Source organism: Hemiscyllium ocellatum, chromosome 10, assembly GCF_020745735.1.
Source record: "Hemiscyllium ocellatum isolate sHemOce1 chromosome 10, sHemOce1.pat.X.cur, whole genome shotgun sequence".
NCBI lineage: Eukaryota > Metazoa > Chordata > Chondrichthyes > Orectolobiformes > Hemiscylliidae > Hemiscyllium > Hemiscyllium ocellatum.
The window spans coordinates 45,949,531-45,971,080 of NC_083410.1; the positions used below are offsets into that span (position 1 = coordinate 45,949,531).

Here is a 21,550-nt window from a genome sequence, read left to right on the forward strand (position 1 = left end):
TATGCAGTACTTTTCTTATCTTAATTGCCTTCACTAATGGTGGTATCTCCAGCTCATTTATAAATTATTGGACACTGGACACAACTTCATCTAATATAAAACCCAAGCTACAAGTTATATGGAAGGAACCAACCAACCCTAATGGGCAGATCAGAGTTTGTGAACTCAGGCAGGATGGGCTGCTCATTCATATAAGCCTAGAAACTCGGTATCATGACTTCACTCTGACACCAGCTGTGGAGTACAGTTATACAGTTGCTGCCAATAATAACCAAGGAAACTCCATCAGCCCACCTTCCAAAGCTAGGACTAATCCTTCAGGTCTTTCTGGAATGGCTCCTCCAAAACTATGTGTATTACCCTCTAAAGATATCATTGTAAATTGGCAACCACTTGCTCAGACCAATGAACTGACTGTCAACTGCACGATGATCTGCCATGATCTCGCCACAATTGATCTTCAAGCTTTCACGTTTTCTCCACCTTACACATTTGCATGAGGCAATCTTTCATGTCAACAGGTCAACATCATACTGTAGGTGTGTGGTAATAAACATTCAAAATCCATGTAATGTTCGTTATCAAGGTCCAGCCAGTACCAAACACTGTTGACTTCATCAAAGCATTCATTTAATAAAAAGCAAATGGAGACAAAATGGTATTATATTATTAAATAAGAAAAAAATAATACCTGTACCTGAATCTATGCAAACAAGAGGAGTTAAGTGCACACAATTCTGGATTATATAAAATTTCTAGCAATTCTGAAAGTATTTTCAACAAATTATAAACATTCATAGCGACATTTTGTGAAGAATATAATCTATGAAACAATAACGGTAGCAGCAGAGTTTTGAGTATTTCAACTAATAATAATTGTTTCTCGAATGAGATTTTTTTTCTCAGAACAGAGGTTCAAGCAAGAGATGCACAAACAAAACAAGCTAACTAGGCATTTACTGATACACAATCCACCACAACAAACATTTGTCTGAGGATTCATTCTATGCATCGTCAACTACTTAATTTAGAAATGTACCTTGGGAATTCTAGTTTGTGTAAAATGGGGAAAAACAGCAGATTGCACTGTTGCAGTGTTAACTGATTTGAAATACAATTTACTCCAGATATTTAGACTTTGCATGTTTTTCCTATTAGTTTCAAGCTCCCGTCTGCATAGTTTGCAGCTCTGGGAAACTGTCTCAGCAATTCCACAACTGCTGCTGATTTTGACAAGCGACAGCAAATATTCTAACATTGGCATTCTCACAACAGAGAAGAAGTGGTTAGGGCCTGGATAATTTTGAGGTGGTGAAGAATTTGCCATTGAATGTACAGCTGTGAAGCTATAAGTCAGGTTACAGATATTGAAAAGAATTATTGCCACTGGCCCAGAAAGGTGTTCTCCCGAGAAGGTGCTTGTGCAATAAACATGATAGGTAACATGTTAGATACTCTCACCACCATCTTGCAGTAAAATTTTCCCTCTGAGTTCAGAGAATAATTCTGAGCATGATGACTTAATTGGGCAGTTTTGTAAAATATCACGTTGTCAACGTTAAGAAAAACTCATGTGATTATATCCTCAAGCCTTTAGTGGTGAGTTCATAATCCTGCTGTCAGGTGATGAGAAACATACCTCCATGCAATTGCATCACATTAATAGTCAATTGTGGTGTATTAATATCACACTTCCAATCTTCCAATCTATAAACTCAATAGTGCAAAAAGCTGATTGACAAAACAGGCAGTACCTGGTAACTTGTCTCATTAGCAACTTGTGGAATGGCTATGCAGGCCTTGGTTAAAGAATACACTTTTCTTGGAACATAATGCATGCAATTTGGCATCAGAGAAGCAGGGGGCTATCAATTGCAGCCATGTTGTTATGTGACTGTCCTATGACCAAACAGCAGTTTTATAAACAGAGAAAAAAAAATTCTCTTAATCTTCGACTAATTTGTCAACAATGAAGCAAAATTTTGGTGATCTGTGCCAGATACCCTAGGGGCTGCCAATGCTGGTAATGAACTCGAGTACTGGGGTGCCTGCTGCTTACCAAGATCCCTGGGATGGTTGACAGAAAATAAGGGGCAACTCTTCCAAATGTGTTCATGATACCTGTAGGAAATGCATAGGACCTGTAGGAAATGCACAGGGACGCAAAGAATGAAGGTATACTGGGGCTACAGTGCAACAGGTCATCAGGCTCCTGACAATAACTAGGCCTCTCCAGTAAGGTTTTTCATGTAGCCCTGATGACATGCCCTGCATTATTATAACATGCTGTGAGCTTCACAACTTGAGCAGACAAAAAGGGCTGCAACCTAGTCTTCCAAACAAACCTATTGGGCATTAACCTGGTGTTGTGTGATTTTTAACTTTAGACAAAAGGGTGACAACTTGGGTGATGACAAAATGGAGGAATGAGAGCAATCCTTTGAGAGTGGGGATGAAGCTGAGTATCAGGAGGTTGACCATGAGTGGTGTCCACATGAGAAAGACAGCGCAATTTTTCAGCGAGCCCAAGAAGTCAGATACAATCTTATTGTCACCCACTTTCAAGAATGAGGTTGACATTTTGTTCATTGTTTGCACATCTAAGTAGCTCATCTGTTTAGTGTAAAGGACATGTCTAACTTGTTGGACTTGCTGGTTACAGGATACATTTTACATGTGAACATGTAAGTGATATCTTCAGTTGAACAAAGATTGAAATTGTGATTTATAACTATCCCTAACATAACTGTTAGGGGAAAAGCATATGTGAGAGTGCACTTACATCACATAGCACTACATTTATGTGACTCTGAAAGCTTTGTTGAAAGCTCTGAATGTGTCATATATAGTCTGGTTCCTCATTATATCCACCAGTTTGGCATGAATTCTTTGAAAGCTCCTTCAGACTCTTCCTTCATCAGCATACTGTCAATGGTTTAGAGTGCACAGAGACTGTTCAATTGCCTTGATACATTTGAAAACCCTTTATGATAGCATTTAACCTGGGAGAGGCAGAACTTTGTGTAACTTTTCTCTGAAGACTGGTAGATAATGAGAGACAACTGACATAGTAGCTTCCCATTGTACATTGTCTAGAATGTCACCACACTTCCTCGAAAAGTTCACACCTGGGAACAGCCTTCCCACTGAGATGTGTGGAATTATCACTGATTCCATATCCTCACCCACAAAGGTGGGTGGAAATGGTGAAAACGGTGTGCAGTCCAGGCACTGGGTCATTCCCTGGACTTTGCCATTAGCTCCAGTGTCCTCCATATTAACATACAATGTCTTGGCTGGACTCCTTAAAGCTAATGTTCAAGGATATGCAATGTCTAAGGTTATCTGCATTCAAAGATTCAGATGCTCACGAGAGATGCGCAATGCAAATTGATGACAATGCTTACTTCTTGTGATACATGAAAAGCTCATAATCTCTCACATGAGTATGACTTAAACATGTTCCACATTGAAAACTGATACTACAACAGGCATTAAAGCAGTGCAAGTTAAAATATATTGAGACAAGCTTTGGATTATTTACAATAATGTGACACTGTAGCAAAAATGTGCCTCAGTATGTTTTTCCCTCCTCTTCCACCATTACAGCTAGGCACAGGCCCAACAGTGGGGTGTGCAGAGGACTTGCTCCGTATTGACTTCTAAGATTTGGTAATCACCCCCTTAGTGCATTTGGACTTAGAAGGCCCCAGCCAGCCAAGAGTGTCCTATCTAGATGCTGGCTGCCTGTCTCTCTGAGAGGAAGGGACACCTGGATTGAGCTTAAAGTGCCTCATTCCCCTCTTGCCTTGTCATTGTTTCTGAGAAGCCTTGCCTGGAGCAATGGAATGCAGGTGTGTCTGCATGTCCAGGAGCCACTGGATATTCTGCTGAACCTGGGCCTCCAAGGCAGCTGACACTGCTTCCTTGGTGACAGCCCATCAATCGTGTGCTGGAACCACCATGTCACTGAGAATGTTTAAGGATTCCTACATCTTTCACTCCAGCTTCCTAAGTATTCCTGATACTCCTGCCCAATGTCCCTGTGCCTGTCTCTGCTGGTTGAGTAAGTCTTTATGGCAAGAACAAGAACCTATCTTTAGCTGAGCTGCCTAGGCTCCCTCTAGATTGCAATGGCAATTGGCTATGCCATTGACTTCCAGTTCTAGATATTGCTCAGAGGTCCACACCACCAGTAAGAAAATTATAGGGAACCCTGGTCTCCCAGCGGTCTTCTGAGTGCCAGAAAACTTAGACATTTCATTTTTCAACAAGCTGCAGCGTTGCATCAATATGTGCCAACCAGATTATGCCCATAAGTCTTATCTAGACAGAGACGTGAAAGTCTTTGAGTCGGTGCAGTTGAACACCTTGTTGGTGCATTCTCTGGGGTTTCTTAAGAACTAGGAGCAGGAGCAGGCAATTCAGCCCCTCAGGTCGAGTCAGCCACTTCACAAAATCATGGCTGATCTCATTTTGGCCTCAACTCGACTTTCCTGCCCACCTTCCCTAACTCTTCACTAAATAAAGATCTATCTATCCCCTGCTTTAACCTATTACTAAGTAAAGATCTAAGTAAATAAATCTAAATATTTCTTACCTAACTTTATTCAGCATTCACCACACTCTGTGATAGTGAATTCCATAGATTCACAACCCTTTGAGAGAAGTGATCCCTCCTCACCTCTGTTTTAAATTTGCCACCCTTGAGCCTCAACCTATGACCTTTTGAGATAGTTGCACAAGGGAAAACATCTCTATGACTCCTTTGTCCAACCACTTGTGCATCCATTAGATCTCCTTTCATCTTTCTAAATTCTAGCATGAACAGGGCTTCTTCCTCTGAGATGGGGAGCTGAGGGGATGCAGACTGCAGCCTCTTAGTTGCGGATGTGTCCTGGGTGCCGTTTGTGTTTACATTAGTGAAGAAATTAATTGGGCAAGATAGATGCAGAAAAATCTTGCGCAGAAATGAATAAGTGTTGTTGGTAATTGAAGAGGACCATAGCACACTGCAGATTATTGAATTGTGATGCTGAGAGTTGTACCTTTGTGAGATATGTGTGCAGTGGCAGAGTTAAAATAAGGTAGCAAAGAGTATATAGTGCCACTTATTTTTACAGAATGCAGGATATCATTGACCCTCTTCTTGTAATGCTGACCATTATTTTTAATGGTGGAGAGAGCTGTGCAGCAATGTCTGCCCAGGCTGGATGCATTTGTTGGCATTGTCTGTTGTTGTAGTCAGCCAGCAAGAAGACTGACATTCAGTTCATCACCCAATTCACTAGCACCTTGAGGTCTTTCTCCATGAAGCGAGGAACTAGTTCATTTTTCTTTGTGCCATGCATTGGGACAGTAGAGGTGAATAGAGTCATAGAGCCATAGAGATGTATAGCATGGAAACAGACCCTTCGGTCCAACCTATCCCTGCCGATCAGATATCCCAAACCAATCTAGTCCCACCTGCCAGCACCCAGCCCATATCCCTCCAAACCCTTCCTATTCATATACCCATCCAAATGCCTCTTAAATGTTGCAATTATACCAGCCTCCAACACTTCCTCTGGCAGCTCATACCACCCTCTGCGTGAATAAGTTGCCCCTTAGGTCTCTTTTATACCTTTCCCCTCTTACCCTAAACCTATGCTCTGTAGTTCTGGACCACCCGAACCAAGGGAAAAGACTTTGCCTATTTACCCTATCCATGCCCCTCATAATTTTGTAAACTTCTAGAAGGTCACCCCTCAGCCTCCAATGCTCCAGGGAAAACAGCACCAGCCTGTTAAGCTCAAATCCTCCAACCCTGGCAACATCCTTGTAAATCTTTTCTGAACCCTTTCAAGTTTCACAAAATCTTTCAGAAGGAGACCAGAATTGCATGCAATATTCCAACAGTGGCCTAATCAATGTCCTATACATCCACAACATGACCTCCCAACTCCTATACTCAATACTCTGACCAATAAAGGAAAGCATACCAAACGCCTTCTTCACTATCCCATCTTCCTGCGACTCCACTTTCAAGGAGCTATGAACCTGCACTCCAAGGTCTCTTTGTTCAGCAACACTCCCTAGGACCTTACCATTAAGTGTATAAGTCCTGCTAAGATTTGCTTTTCCAAAATGCAGCACCTCGCATTTATCTGAATGAAACTCCATCTGCCACTTCTCAGCCCATTGGCCCATCTGGTCCAGACCCTGTTGTAATCTAAAGTAACCCTCTTTGCTGTCTACTACACCTCCAATTTTGATGTCTTCTGCAAACTTATTAACTGTACCTCTTATGCTCGCATCCAAATCATTTATGTAAATGACAAAAAGTAGAGGACCCAGCACTGATCCTGGAAGTTCCTAGCTTGCAGTGCTTGAACTGATGATTAGTTGGACTTTGAATATTGTATCGAAGCCTCAGAAATCAGAAGTCCCAGTAGCGATGAACACTTCTTTTTGCTAACCATGTGATTTGCCAAGTAATACACCTCACATCTTGCTTACATATATCACGAGATGTGAATTATGTGGATAACTAGCCCTGGGCAATGGCAAAAATGATGCCAATGTACTCACTTGTTAGCATTCTTTAACTTCAAATGGGAAAATCACAGCCCTAATTTTCACTACAGGAAAATATGGCAGACCTAATGACAAAGCCACCGAGATTAGTTTCCTCAACTATTCCTGAGTATGCATGTCACAAAGTGTTTCCAATTAACTTGATATTGTTTTATTCTGTCCCAGCTATTCGTTCAGACAAATGCATAGATTTTCAAATCCTTACCTGTACAAATGATGATGGGCAGTCCCTATTTCGGATGCGAATGTTTGATGTTCATCATCTTACTCCACCGGGTACTTAAGACATAATGCCAGGCAATGATTTCACTGAGTAATGGGAATCTGTGTATTAGCATCACAGCAGGCTTCAAGAAAACTTGGTAGCTTTCCTCTAATGTCATTTATGCATTTGAACAGTAATATACTTGTGTGCCTCCATTGTTGCTGTCCATGTCTCCTCCTAGCCACCACTAAAAACACACAATCCAGCTTATTGTAACAATTACATTTAAAAGTACTTTATAAGCTGTCAGGTGGTTTGGGATGTGCCAAAGTTGTGACGTGGGCTACATAAATACACATTTTCCTTTTTATTGGTTCTCATCTCATATTTTCATTGCTGCCATGCTATCCACCCTTTTCTCTGTGCTACAGAACTGCCCAGTGCACAATGATCAGTCAGCAGTCTTACATTAACAACATTTGGCACTCCAAGTGTGTCATAGGTGACATGCTCAGAGCACAAGATAATTAGGGGAATGAGCTGATGTGATGTCTTCTGGCAAGGTCAGTTCACTTGTTTGGAGCTGGTGGTGAAGCTGTACACAGGGTGAATAACCAGCACCTACAGTCTATTGTGAAGTGTTTTCACACTGAAAAATCATTGAGTGCGACCTCGCTGCATGATGAATGTAAATGTACTGAGGTAGGATGAACTGTGTGTTGCACAGGAGTCTGTCACTGTAAGCATACTTTAAACTTGTAACATTTTAATAGTACAACTGTGGTGGCAGGACACAGTGGCACATAATGAAATGGAGCATTTCAGATTTGTGGGAAAGGTCAGAATTTCAAGACTTTAATGTCATATTCAAATTCATCATCATGTGCGTCAAGAATACAAGGAATAATGAGACCTCAGAAACACCTCTCCCCCTTGTCAGTAGGTACATTGCCAGTGTTTTTATCACTAAATTGACAATACATAAATAAAATAAAACTTTGTTTCAGCTCCTTGCTGGTGGTAATATATTATCACTGTAATATATGTAGAGAAAGTGGTATTCAGAAATTCAGTGAAAAATTATCACAACCATTAAATTAATTTTTATACACTATATGTTAGTAAATATTTCCTTTCATAACTAAATTAGAATTAGGATGTATTGAAGTTGTGAAAAATCAGGAAGACTTAATTTTCAGTATGGAACTGAAAGAATTTCTTGTTTCAAAATAGTTTCCTGTTATTTTAGAAGCATGCAAAAAATGCCCATTATGAATTTTGATTTAATATCCAGCAATGAAATGGTAAGAACTTGTAAAGAGTTTAGTTTTAGACTCTTCAAAATGAGGAAACATCTGCATCTGCAATGTCAGGTGCAGAATTTTCATGAGATCACATGTCACTCTTCTGAACTCTGGAGAGTATAAGTCCATTGCAATGAGGACAATACTATCAACCGAAGAGACAAATGTAGTGGACACTTGTTGCATCTCCTTTAATATATCCCTCATTACTTAGAGAGAAGAAAGCTATATTCTGTACTCTTGGTGTGGTCTCAGCAAATACTTGTACATTGCAAGATGACTTCTTAATTCTGACACGTTTGCATTTCTTGCATTCTTGCATTCTTCTTGATGTGGTCGACCCTTAACTGCCCTCTGGGCTATTAGGGATGGGCAATAAATGCTGCCTAGTGTAAAAAATGAGGTCTGCAGATGCTGGAGATCACAGCTGAAAATGTGTTGCTGGTCAAAGCACAGCAGGCCAGGCAGCATCTCTATTCCTGAAATGCTGCCTGGCCTGCTGTGCTTTGACCAGCAACACATTTTCAGCAATAAATGCTGCCTAGTCTGGCAACCTTTTCATCCTGCAACTGAATAAAACAAAGTCTACCTCTTGGACAAAGACCAACATATCATTTGCTTTTTTAATTGTTTGCTGTATTCTCATGCTTACTTTCTGTATTTGTTTCACAAGCACACCCAAATCCCTCAGAACACCAACATGAATGTTTTTTTTCTCTCACCATTTAAAGGATATCCAGATTTTCTACTCTTCCTACCAAGATCACGTGGCTTTGAATTTCTTCACTTCTGGCTCCTGTCAAGGATCAGCTAAAGCCCTCGATGACATTTTGCAAATGGTTACGCAGCTTTGTAGCTCAGAGGTTACTGATACCCTACATTCCATACTTGAGCAATACATTGAATTCCAGGTTGATGGGATATCACAGGGACAGAGGGCAATGGGTTTCACTGGCATCACTGGTTTGCCTCATGTACTTGCTGGGCCTCACCAATTGCACCCAAGTATCCATCAGTGTGTCCAGTGACTGCCTCTTCAAATTTATCAGCAAGAAAGACTTCCATTTCCTCAAAGTCTATTTGTCTGCAACCATAATATTAAGGTAACTGTTGTGTCTCTGGTCTTTGTGCAAGAGGTAGAATTTGTTTTATTCAGTTGCAGGATGGAAAGGTTGCTGGCTAGGCAGCAGTTATTGTCCATCCCTAATAGCCCAGAGGGCAGTTAAGGATCAATTATGTTATTCATCAAGTTATGGCAGTGAACTGTTTTCTGAATATTTTCCCTGGATTAATTGTCACACTGCCATCATGTGCTGATTAACAATGGATCAGTCTATTACTCTGCCAGTCACATGGAGAGATGCAATAAAAAAACGCAATGAAACATCAGGAGAAATGTTTATCCAAATTAATGTGAAAGAAAGAAGAACTGGAGTGAATCATGCTGAACTGAAATGGAAGAGGGTGAAAAGGGAGTTGAGGGGAAAAGACTGAGATCAGAACACAGAGTAGCATCACTCTGTTCAAACTATACTGGCAGATTGTTCCTGAAAATATGAAAGAAATATGCAGAGAAAGCTGTTCTGAAACCAAGCAATATCTTGGTAGAACCAAGATTTGACAGGTAGGAACAAAACAAATCAATGAGACACAGAAAGGAAAAGAAGCAAACTGAATATCCTATGCCATTGAAACCGATGGTCTTGCTTTCCTGGGGTTGCACAGCTGCAAAGATCTGCAACTGGTCTCAGTAAATCATAAGGTAAAAGATCAAGATGGAAAGATCCATCATGTACTGTATAATACTACCAAAATAGAATCAGATGACATATTAGACCAACCAAGATGAAGAGTTACAGATGCTCTCTCAGCAAGTGATCCAGGGATGGCCTGACAAGATACATCAACACAGCCAGCAATGTGGCCATACTGGTCTATCAGAGATAAAATCTCACTGGAAGGTACCAGTCAGAATGAGAATAATCATTCCCAAAATGTTGCAGGAAACACTCCTCTAAAACAAATATGAAGTCCACATGGGAACAGAGATTTGTTAACTCAAAGCCAAATCAGTTCTTTACTGCAAAATCTTCTCCAAAAAAAATGCTGAAATAATAGTTACTACATGCAATATATGCCAGAAGTGCAGAAATACACAACAGAAGGAAGAAATAATAGCTTCTAGAGTGCCATTAAGATCAAGACATTCCATCGGAACAATTCAGTCACACGCAATCAAGAATAGTACCCTGTTATTGCAGACTTCTATTCAAAGTGTCATTTTATCCAAAAGGTGAAAGAACTGAGAGATACAACAGTTACCTTAATATTATGAGTTTGATTCAGTGAGCATGTGATTTGTGAAAGAGTAATATATGTTATAAAATGCAAAGCAATTCACATCAAGAGAATGTAAGGCATTTGCTGTGCACTATGTGTTCAACATCATCAGCTCATCCTCATATTACTCAAGGGGAGAGCAGTTTATAGAAAGACATGTACTGTGCTCTTTTGGCATTTAAATAATATTTAAGATTTCAACTATTCCTGCCAAAATGCATAAACTTAAACCTTCCCATATTATATGCTATCAGGTTAGTTTTTGTCCATTCACCTAACCTGCCATATCCCTCTGTAGACCCTGTGTCATCTTACCATTTGCCCTCCCACAATTTTTGTGGCATGTACAAACCTGGCTTTAGTACATTCACTTTCCTCATCCAAGTCACAAATACATTGTAAATAATTGTTGCCCCAACACTGATCCCTGCAGCACTACACTTAACATAGGTTGCCATCCTGAAAATGACCCCTTTATCTCAACTCTCTGTCTTTGTTAGTTCACCAGTTGTTTATACTAATAAACTACCTTCAGCACCATGGAATCTTACCATTGTGTCCTAACTTGCATTACCTTATCAAATGCTTTCTGGAAATCCAAATATATTACATCCACAACATAGGAACAGAGAAGCAGGAAGAGGCCATTCAGCCCCTCAAGTCATTCAATGTGATCATGACTGATTTCCCTTTATCTAACCTATCTCTTACTTCCTCAAAGAACTGTAATAAATTTATAGGGAATGAGTTTCCTTTCAGGAGGCTGTGCTGACTTTGCTTGATCATATTATATAATTCTAAATGCTCTGCTTTTACATCATATTAAGCACATACAGCCCTGTCACTACACAATTTAATAAAAGTCATTTCCTTGTAATTCTTTTATTGTGAGATAAACAAAGCATGTGCAAAAAGGAAAAAAAAAACTAATTTTGAAGGATCCACATGATCTTAATCAAAACCTATATGGTTATTTTCAAGGACTGCCCCTCCTTCAGTTGCCCGTTGTAGTGCTTGTATTTCCTGGGGTAGGATAGGCTGTTTGTTGTGCCTTCCTATCTCTTCTCTGTTCTCAGGCTGCTGTTCACCTTTCCTCTTCCTATTATACTACCATGTACTCTACCAATGACCACCTTATCCTTATTTTCCCAACTATTCTCTCAATATTTATCTTTCACTCAACATCAACAATAAAAAAAACAGAATATTTGGTCATTATCACATTGCTGTTTGAGGGCTTGCTGTACACTTTTTAGTTGCTGCCTTTCCTGCATTATAAAAGCGATCATTCTTCAAAAGCACCTCACTGGTTGTAAAGCATTTTGATAGTATCAGGTTCTATAAAAATGCCAATTATTTTCTTTCTTCCCTTTTCCACTTTTATCACCACAATATTGTAACTCCAAAATCTTTCCTCTCCATAAACTGGCCATATGGCTTTTCCACATTTGAGGAATTATGCTTCATCTTCAGTTGTGCCACAGTGATGGGTCCCTGACCTCTACTGAATGTATTTGGATGAAGTTTATTTGTACTTCATGTGGTAAGTTCTCTGCATTCACCTGAAGCTATTGGCATAAAGTCTAGGAAATGGGAAACACATTGTATGGCATATTCCATCAATTGAATATAATTATTACATTTACGTAATCTCACTTCTTCTAAAATACTGGAAATGGTGGAGGAAGCAGGAAACTGGTAAAACAGCTCCTAAAGAAGTTCTGTTATATTCTTAAAAGTCAAAATGAGCCAGTGCACAACTAGGCCATACTGATTTGTTTCCTTGAATACTACCCAGTTTTTAACTTCTGACGATTTTGTTGCAAAGTATTAAAGAGAACAAAATATTTGATTGACTCACTGTCTCAAGGCTGATTGGAAAGCATTCTCTTTTGAGATTAGAAGTGTCCACAATACGTCAAAAAGAGAGAAATTATGCATGCTCTGCCTGCATATAAGTTTAACAATCATGAGGTCATAGAACAGAAAGTATTGGAAATAAGTCAATTCATTCAAAGACTTTGTGTTCTTTATCTAAACTAAACTTTGCTATTTTCTACATGTCAATGGAAGGAAGTGCAAATTGAAGCTTGCATGACCATTGGTTATGCTTCCAGTGAATGGGCCTAAGCACAAACTCTAGAAGCTCACCTATTATGCAACCCAGGCCTGTGATTGAGCTGCAGACTGACAGAAAAGGAATGTTTTTAATATCATGGAGTGAGCCCACACAGCCCAATGGTGAAATATTGTATATTTATGGGTGAGGTGCCTGATGACTGGAGGGTAGCTAATGTTGTACCTTTGAGTAAAAAATGAGGTCTGCAGATGCTGGAGATCACAGCTGCAAATGTGTTGCTGGTCAAAGCACAGCAGGCCAGGCAGCATCTCAGGAATAGAGAATTCGACGTTTCGAGCATAAGCCCCATGAAGGGCTTATGCTCGAAACGTCGAATTCTCTATTCCTGAGATGCTGCCTGGCCTGCTGTGCTTTGACCAGCAACACATTTGCAGATGTTGTACCTTTGTTTAAGAAAGGTTGTAAGGAGAAACTGGGGAACAATAGACCTGTGAGTCTGGTTGTGGGTAGATTGTTGGAGATGATCATAAAAGATAGGATTAAAGAACATTTAGAGAAGCAAAAATCGATTAGGGATAGTCAGCATGGTTTTGTGTAAGGAAAATCATGTCTCACAAACTTGATTGAGGTTTTTGAGGCAATTACCAGAAAGGTTGATGATGGCAGAGCAGTAGGCGTTATTTATTTGGATCTTAGTGAAGCCTTTGACCAGGTTCCACATGATAGACTAATTAGTAAAATTAGGTCACATGGGATTCAGGATACATAATTGCTTAATGGCTGGAGACAGAGAAAAATGGTGGAGGATTGCTTTTCGGACTGGAGGCCTGTGTCCAGCAGCATTCCACAGAAATCGGTTCTGGGTTCTCTTTTGTTTGTCATTTATGTAAATAATTTGGATGAGAACATAGAAGGCATTGTTAGTAACTTTGTAGATGACACAAAATTGGTGATATAGTAGCTAGTGAAGAAGATTATCAAAGATTACAAAGAGATCTTGATCAAATGGATCAATGGGCTGAAAACTGGCAGATGGAGTTCAATCCGGACAAATGCAAGGTATTACATTTTGTATAGCAAACAAGGATATGGCTTATACAATTAATGGTAGGGCCTTGGAAAGTGTTGTAGAACAGAGGGAACTAGGTGTGCAGATACATAATTCTTTAAAGTTTGCAATACATATAGTCAGGTTGGTCAAAAAGGCATTTGGCACTCTTGCTTTCATCGCTCAGTCCTTTGCCGATAGGAGTTGGGAGATCATGCTGTACAGGACCTTCTTGGGGCCTCTTCTGCAATACTGTGTCCAGTTCTGGTAGCCTAGTTCGGAAGATATTTTAGGAGAAAGTGAGGTCTGCAGATACTGGAGATCAGAGCTGAAAATGTGTTGCTGGAAAAGCGCAGCAGGTCAGGCAGCATCCAAGGAGCAGGAGAGTCGACGTTTCGGGCCTGAAGAAGGGCTCATGCCCGAAATGTCGACTCTCCTGCTCCTTGGATGCTGCCTGACCTGCTGCACTTTTCCAGCAACACATTTTCAATTCGGAAGATATTTGTCAGGATGTTGCCAGGTATGAAAGGTTTGAAATATAAAGAAAGGCTGGATAGGCTTGGACTTTTTCATTGAGCATAACAGGTTGAGAGGCGACCTGATAGAAGTTCATAAAATAATGAGAGGTACAGATAGAGTTTATGGTAGTTGTCTTTTCCCTAAGATGGGGAATTTCAAGACTAGGGAGCATATTTTTAAGGTAAGAGGAGAGAGATTTTAACAAGACATAAAAGGCAAATATTTTACACAGAGGGTGATTCGCATGTGGAATGAACCTCCTGAAGAAGTGGTGGATGAGGGTACAATGACAATATATAAAAAACATTTGGATAGATACATGAATAGGAAAGGTTTGGAGGGATATTGACCAGGAGCAGGCAGGTGGGACCAGTTTAGTTTGGGATTATGTTCGGCATGGACCAGTTGAACCGAGAGATCTATTTCCATGCTGTATAACTCTTTGACTCTATGAACTACACAGAAGAAAAGAAATGCATTCCTCAAGGGAGAGAGCATTGGTCCTTATTTACAATGGCTCCTCCATGTTATTTCCAGATACAATGTTACTTCTTTAAACTGCATATTAATATCAGGTAAAAAGCACTTCTTAAAAATAAAATCAGAAGCATCGTCATTTGAATGTTGACTTCATATATTTTGCATATTTCATTTAGCAATAATTAAAATAAGGTCTTCTAAATCAGGTGCCTTGAACACCTACAAAGTGGAGAAATGAAGATCAGCCTCATAAACATTAAATGTCTTCTTCAAAAAAAACTTGGTTCTAAAAATCACCATCACAAAGGTAGCCAGATTGTCAAAGATCTCTCTCAGGAACTATCTGATTCCTTGATGTATTTATTTTATGGCAATTTGTTTTCTTTGTTCTCAGGTGCAAAATATAAAATGTTCTTCTTCTTTGTAGGAAGGAATTAGAAACAGACCATAAAAACCAGAGATCAGTAATCCTATTATTGATTGTACCATAGCTCATATAAAACAGAAAATGAGAAATATTGAAAAATGAGAGACATTGTAGCATCTTAATCTCAACAACATGTTCTGTGTTGATTAATTTGTCTTCAGGACAAATTGGTTGCCTTTTAATGCTTGCAAACTCATGATCTAGATAGGGAATGATTTTATGTCCAGTGCAATATTAATGCAGTCTTTCTTGATATTTCTTGAACATTGAAAAGGGTTGTAGCATCTCTGGTTCATTGAGAACATGTTATTTTGTGACAAGTCTCAGCAATATTTATCCTTTAATCAATATAAAACTAAAACATATTTCTGATCATTATATAGCTCCGCTGTTTGTAAGAGTTGCTGTGTGCAAATTGGCTGACATGTTTCCCATGCTGATTACTTTTCCAGAGATCTTAATTGGTGGTACAGCACATTGAGACATCCACAAAAAAAATGAAAATCTTTTTTTTAACAAGTCTGGTTATTTCCGAATTCTCAGACAATACAACTACTGGGTCATGGGAACTGAATGTTCATCAATTTGTAGCATCTACCCGTAGAGGACTATTTGAGAAAGTATTTATTCTTCCTTTATTTGTTTCCATCAGTGTTTTGGTAGATTAGATTAGACTACTTACAGTGTGGAAACAGGCCCTTCGGTCCAACAAGTCCACACCGACCCGCCACCCACCCACGCATACCCCTGCATTTACCCCTTACCTAACACTACGGGCAATTTAGCATGGCAAATTCACCTGACCCGCACATCTTTGGACTGTGGGAGGAAACCGGAGCACCGGGAGGAAACCCACGCAGACACAGGGAGAACGTGCAAACTCCACACAGTCAGTTGCCTGAGTCGGGAATTGAACCTGGGTCTCAGGCGCTGTGAGGCAGCAGTGCTAACCATTGTGCCACCGTGCCGCCCAGATGTTATCAACAGCAGTGTTTTTTTAAGTTATAACACTGCACTTTAAGGAAAGATTAATTTGAAAAAAAACTATGCTAATGGTGACAATGTAGCCACTATTGATTGTCATAAAGATCCAACTAGTTTATTAATGTTCTTTAGGGAGCACAATTTGCCTTACTTACCTGGTCTGGCACGTGTATGATTCCAGACCCACAGCAATGTGATTGCCTTTTAACTGTGGACTAAGCCATGACCGTCTCACCCCATGAACAAATTCGTTTTTAAGAATCACCTACTCCAAGTCATGGAGAATGCGAGGGTGGGGTGGGGGGGTGGATGGTGGGGGGGCAGGGGGAGGAGGCAGGAAAAGGGATTGTGGTTAAATTTAATATAATTGTTTAATTTATTGTGTAATGGGTTAAATAAGGGGAAAGCAAACTTGGGCAGGGTGTAGTAAGACGTTCCCTAAGACATTTTGCTTGAAAAACGATTAACTTGGAGGTTTGGGAATATCTAAGCCTGCTGATATATAAATAGTGGTCTCTGGGAGGAGCTAGTCAGTTTGTTGTTTGTTTTCCGTTCTCCAGTCCACAGCCATAATGCGTAGAGCCATTTACTACTTCTTTAGAGATAATGTCTCTTTCTAGGGTTAATGTAGTTAACTAGCCTTAAGCTTTTAAAATTTATATTATAGTATGTAATAAACTACATCTTAATAATAAATTGTATGCCTCCTCCTCTGAAGACTTCTTTGTGGTTAACTCTTCACCATTTAATGCTAGTAAGCCTTGTAAATAGATATTAAAGCAAGAAGTAATGGCAACAACACCTACCCAAAGAAGATCTTACCATAATCAACAGCCCCAAGCATCTCTTACAACATCCTCATCTCCAATGCCTAAAGATATATAAGGTCAGAATTAATAATGGCCACATTCTGTGTTGCAATTACTAAATCAGTCACTTTGTTAAAAGAAAGATTACTTTCATGGTGACTACACCTATTCTATAAAGGGTGCATTATGGTAATTAATACATACATTTCTCTCCTTATATTGAGGCCCACATCTAGTGACACAAAATCATAAAGATGACCGGAAAAGCTAGTGAAAGAATTTAATCTTCCATAAATTGGACTTAACTCTGAAATTAAATTATTGAAATCCTATCTGGAGGGATTCAGTTTTTTTTGAAAAAATTCTGAATTCCGTACAATCCAAAATCATAACCGTACTGAAAAGAACAAAGATGTTCTACTCTGTGGTAGAGTATAGTAACTGCAACATCGGGACTCTACCTTTTTTATGCAGAAACCCAGGTCTATGAAGAGAGACAGAAGCTAACTTAAAGTTGCTGAAGTAGGAAATGTTTCCATTATCAGCTAAATGCAAATTTTCTAATTCTTCCTTTGCTCCAAAAACCAACATAAATCAAATTTATGAAACACACAAAAGGAACATGATGGCAAGCGTAGGCTGAAAAGCCCATCATGGCTGATCATTTACCTGATTTTCTCACCTTATCTCTATGTCCCTATCCATATCCTAGTGTCCAGAAACACTTTGAGCATGTTCAAGACAAAACTCAATGATTAAGCTTCCACAGCCCTCACGGTAGAAAATGCCAAAGATTCCTCATCCTCTGAGTAAAGATATACCTCCATGTCTTAATTTGTCCACTTTTTATTCTGAGATTATGCCACGATTATATCCCCATCCAGATGAAACATCACATTTAAATCTATCTTTCAGGCCCTAAAAGATTTTGCAAATTTCAATGTGATCGCCTCTTACCTTCAAAACTGAAAAATATGCAGGTCTGATTTTATCAAGTTAAAAATCACATAACACCAGGTTATAGTCCAATAGGTTTAATTGGAAGCACACTAGCCTTCGGAGCACTGCTCCTTCATCAGGTGGTTGTCCATTCCAAAAGCTAGTGGGCTATAACCTGGTGTTGTGTGATTTTTAACTTCGTGCACCCCAGTCCAACACCGGCATCTCCAAATCATGATTTTATCAATCTCTCCTCATAAGATGAACCCACCATCCCAGGACTTGTTTTAGTGGGCCTCCATTGCACTCCTCTATGGCAAATGCATCTTTTACCAGTTAAGAGACCAAAACTGTACTTAATACTCAAGGTGCAGTCTCACCAAGATATATAATTGCAGCAAAACACCTTTACTTCTGTACTCAAATCTCCATGCACTGAAGACTAACAAAACATTTGTCTTTCTAATTGCTGACTGTACCTCTATGCTACCTTTTAGTGATCGATGAAAAAAGACATTTGAGTCCCTTTTGACATCAACACTTCCCAATCCCTCAACATTTCAGAAATTTCCTGTCTTTCTGGGTTTTTTGCACCACATTCACACTTATTCACAGTACAATGCATCTGTCATATTCATCCTTATCCACATAGTCTGTCCAAGTGTCATTGAAACCTGGTGCATCCTCCTTGTAACTTAAATTATCAGCAAACTTGGGAAATATTACATTCGGTAAGTAATTTATATAGATTTGAACAGCCATGATTCTAGCACTGGTTTATGTTGTACTCCATGAGTAACAGCCAGACATCATGACAATTTCTTGTTCATTCCTAAACTGTGATTATTTTTTTTTCTTTTAATCCAATCTCAATCCATAAGTTTATCAACACCTATCCTGTGTGTTCTAACTTTATCTAAAAACCTTCTCTGTGGGACCTTATCAAAAGCTTTCTGAAAATCCAAATACAACCACATCCATTAGTTCTCCTTTATCTATACAGCAAGTAACAATTTCAAATTACAGAGGAAACTTGATTATCCGAAAGACACGGTTAATTAAATTCCGGATAATGAAATGCTAGAAAACATAGTTTAGCTAAGCATCGGCACATTGTGATCTTGCTGAATAATCTGCTTTTCGGATAATCGAATGCCGGATAATGAAATTCTTCCGTACTCCAGCAGGTTTGTTGAACATAATTTCCCTTACATATTTCCAAGTTAACTCTGCTGAATAATACTATTTTCCAAGTTTCTATAATTGTTTTAAACGTTTTGTCTTCTACCAAATTCAAACTCACATGTTTGTAATTCTCCATTTTCTCTCTCCCTTCCTTTTCACAAAATGAGGCTACACTTGCTATTTCCAGTCTACAGGGAACTTTCCAGAATCTAAAGGATATTGAAAGGTAACTAAGAGTGTACCCATTAATTCTATTGCTACCACTTTCAACTCTCTGTGATGTAGCTTATCTGGTCCAGTGGATTTGTCAACCATCAATCCAGTTAATTTTACTTGTACTAACTCGTAAATATTATTAATTTTATTCAAATTCCTCAATTTCACAAGTCCTTAGCTTTTTGAGCATTCCTGAGAGATTTTCCATATCAATCTCTATGAAGATGAATATAAACTAATTGTTTTGTTTCTTTGCCATTTCTCTGTTCTCCATTACACATGTTCCTGCCTCCACCAATAATGGAACCATGACATTCCTTGCTCGTACTTTCCTTTTCCACAATCTTAAAGAAGCTTTTACAGTTCACCTTTATCATTCATGCTAGTTTACATTCATGTTCTCTTTTCCCTTTATCAGTTTCTTGGTCACCATTTGCTGTATTCTAAAATGATCTCAGTCCTTGGGTTTACCACTTTTTCTGGCAAATGTGGGAAATTGTTTGGTCTAATGCAATCTTTAACTTTTTGTAAGCTAGTTGATTCACCTTTACTGTTGGGTTTCTTTGTAGGAGTAATGCATTTTTATTGTAAGTCATCCAATGCTTCTTACTATCATCTTTTTGTTTATTTTCCAATTCATCACAGCAATTTGTCTCTCATCTTTATTATACTCTTCTGTCAGGCTGAATCCTGTTGTATGCTATTCAGTGCATAAGTAAAACTATGTTTAGTCTATATTATGCTGTTAAATCATCAGACAGTGGATTGGTCCGGATGCTGTAAATCTTAAATAATACTGTCATAATTGGCCCTTAACTGACCTGTTCATAAATAGATTTGCGCAGTGGACAATTAACCTCCTTTTTTTTCTTTTGTGGATAATATAACTCAAACCAATGAAATCTGCAAGTATCAATTAAATCTGAAATACAGTAACCTGTAACAATCATAATCATTTTGATGTTTATTTTGATTGCAATTCCCTTTGTATTTAGTTTTTAGTATTTAATATGGACAGAGCTGAGTTTGTAAAATAATGTATTATAAACTAGAATTAATAAAATATCAGGCATGTGGATAAACTGTTGCATCACTCTTAAAATATTTCAAAATATTGCAGGTACAGCAGGTAGTGAAGAAGGCTAAGAGCATGCTGGCCTTCATAACAAGAGGAATTGAATATAGAAGCAAAGAGGTGCTTCTGCAGCTGTACAGGGCCTTGGTGAGACCACACCTGGAGTACTGTGTGCAGTTCTGGTCTCCAAATTTGAGGAAAGACATTCTGGCTATTGAGAGAGTGCAGTGTAGGTTCACGAGGTCAATTCCTGGAATGGAGGGATTACCTTACACAGAAAGACTGAAGCGACTGGGCTTGTATACCCTTGAGTTTAGAAGACTGAGAGGGGATCTGATTGAGACATATAAGATTATGAAAGGATTGGACACTCTGGCAGCAGGAAACATGTTTCCGCTGATGGGTGAATGCCGAACCAGAGGACACAGCTTTAAAATATGGGGTAGACCATTTAGGACAGAGATGAGGAGAAACTTCTTCACCCAGAGAGTGGTGGCTGTGTGGAATGCTCTGCCCCAGAGGGCAGTGGAGGCCCAGTCTCTGGATTCATTTAAGAAAGAGTTGGATAGAGCTCTCAAAGATTGTGGAATCAAGGGTTATGAAGATAAGGCAGGAAGCAGATACTGGTTAGGAATGATCATCCATGATCATATTGAATGGTGGTGCAGGCTCAAAGGGCTGAATGGCCTACTCCTGCACCTATTGTCTATTGTCTTGTAGATGTCAAGGCTTTCCCAGAAGAGTTTGGGTAATTTTCTGACTAAGGTGGTTAAAGGTGCAGGGGAAAATTGGATTAAATCCATTTTCAGGCACACCACTCATGATGCACAATTACCTAATGCCAGATTTCATTGAGGCGATTGGCACAAGCCTATGAGGAACCTGTTGATGACTGACTGCAAACGTGGAAGAGAATCCAGCAGTGTGTGTGTGTATGTGTGTGTGTGTGTGTGTGTGTGTGTATGTGTGTGTGGCCAGTTCATACTTCAGTTACCTGTACATCTTAAACGCAGCTTCTCCTTTGAGAAAGGAAGTAGCATTATTTACTCAGAAACTGCTATTGTCTGTCTATGAGGAAACTGGTAATACATAGAAGCCTACCAAATGGAGCCACAGTCCAGGGAGAGGACTCACAGGTTTTCTGAAGTGGCACTGGATTCATCAGTGCAGAAGGTGGAAGGAAGGGAGAAGCAATATTTCTGAAGGTGGCCAGGCGACCCTCAAGAAAAACCCTGAGAAGGAAATGGGAGCAGGTGGCCAAGGAAGTTACTTCTCCAAGAGATAACCTGAGAATTCTTGAGTGGTGCCAGAAGCCTGTAAGTCTTAAACAAGTGGTTAAATGACTTCATTTTCACATGACATC

At 39.3% G+C, this 21,550-nt stretch overlaps 1 protein-coding gene across 1 annotated transcript in view; it reads left to right on the top strand.

The window, feature by feature from the left end:
• Positions 1-21,550, top strand: part of ush2a (Usher syndrome 2A (autosomal recessive, mild)) — a 985,309-nt gene that overhangs the window by 880,191 nt on the left and 83,568 nt on the right. Inside the window, 4 exon segments of the mRNA XM_060830996.1 lie at positions 8-494; positions 12,499-12,568; positions 12,571-12,678; positions 14,520-14,588. Coding sequence (XP_060686979.1) covers positions 8-494; positions 12,499-12,568; positions 12,571-12,678; positions 14,520-14,588 — 734 coding nt within the window.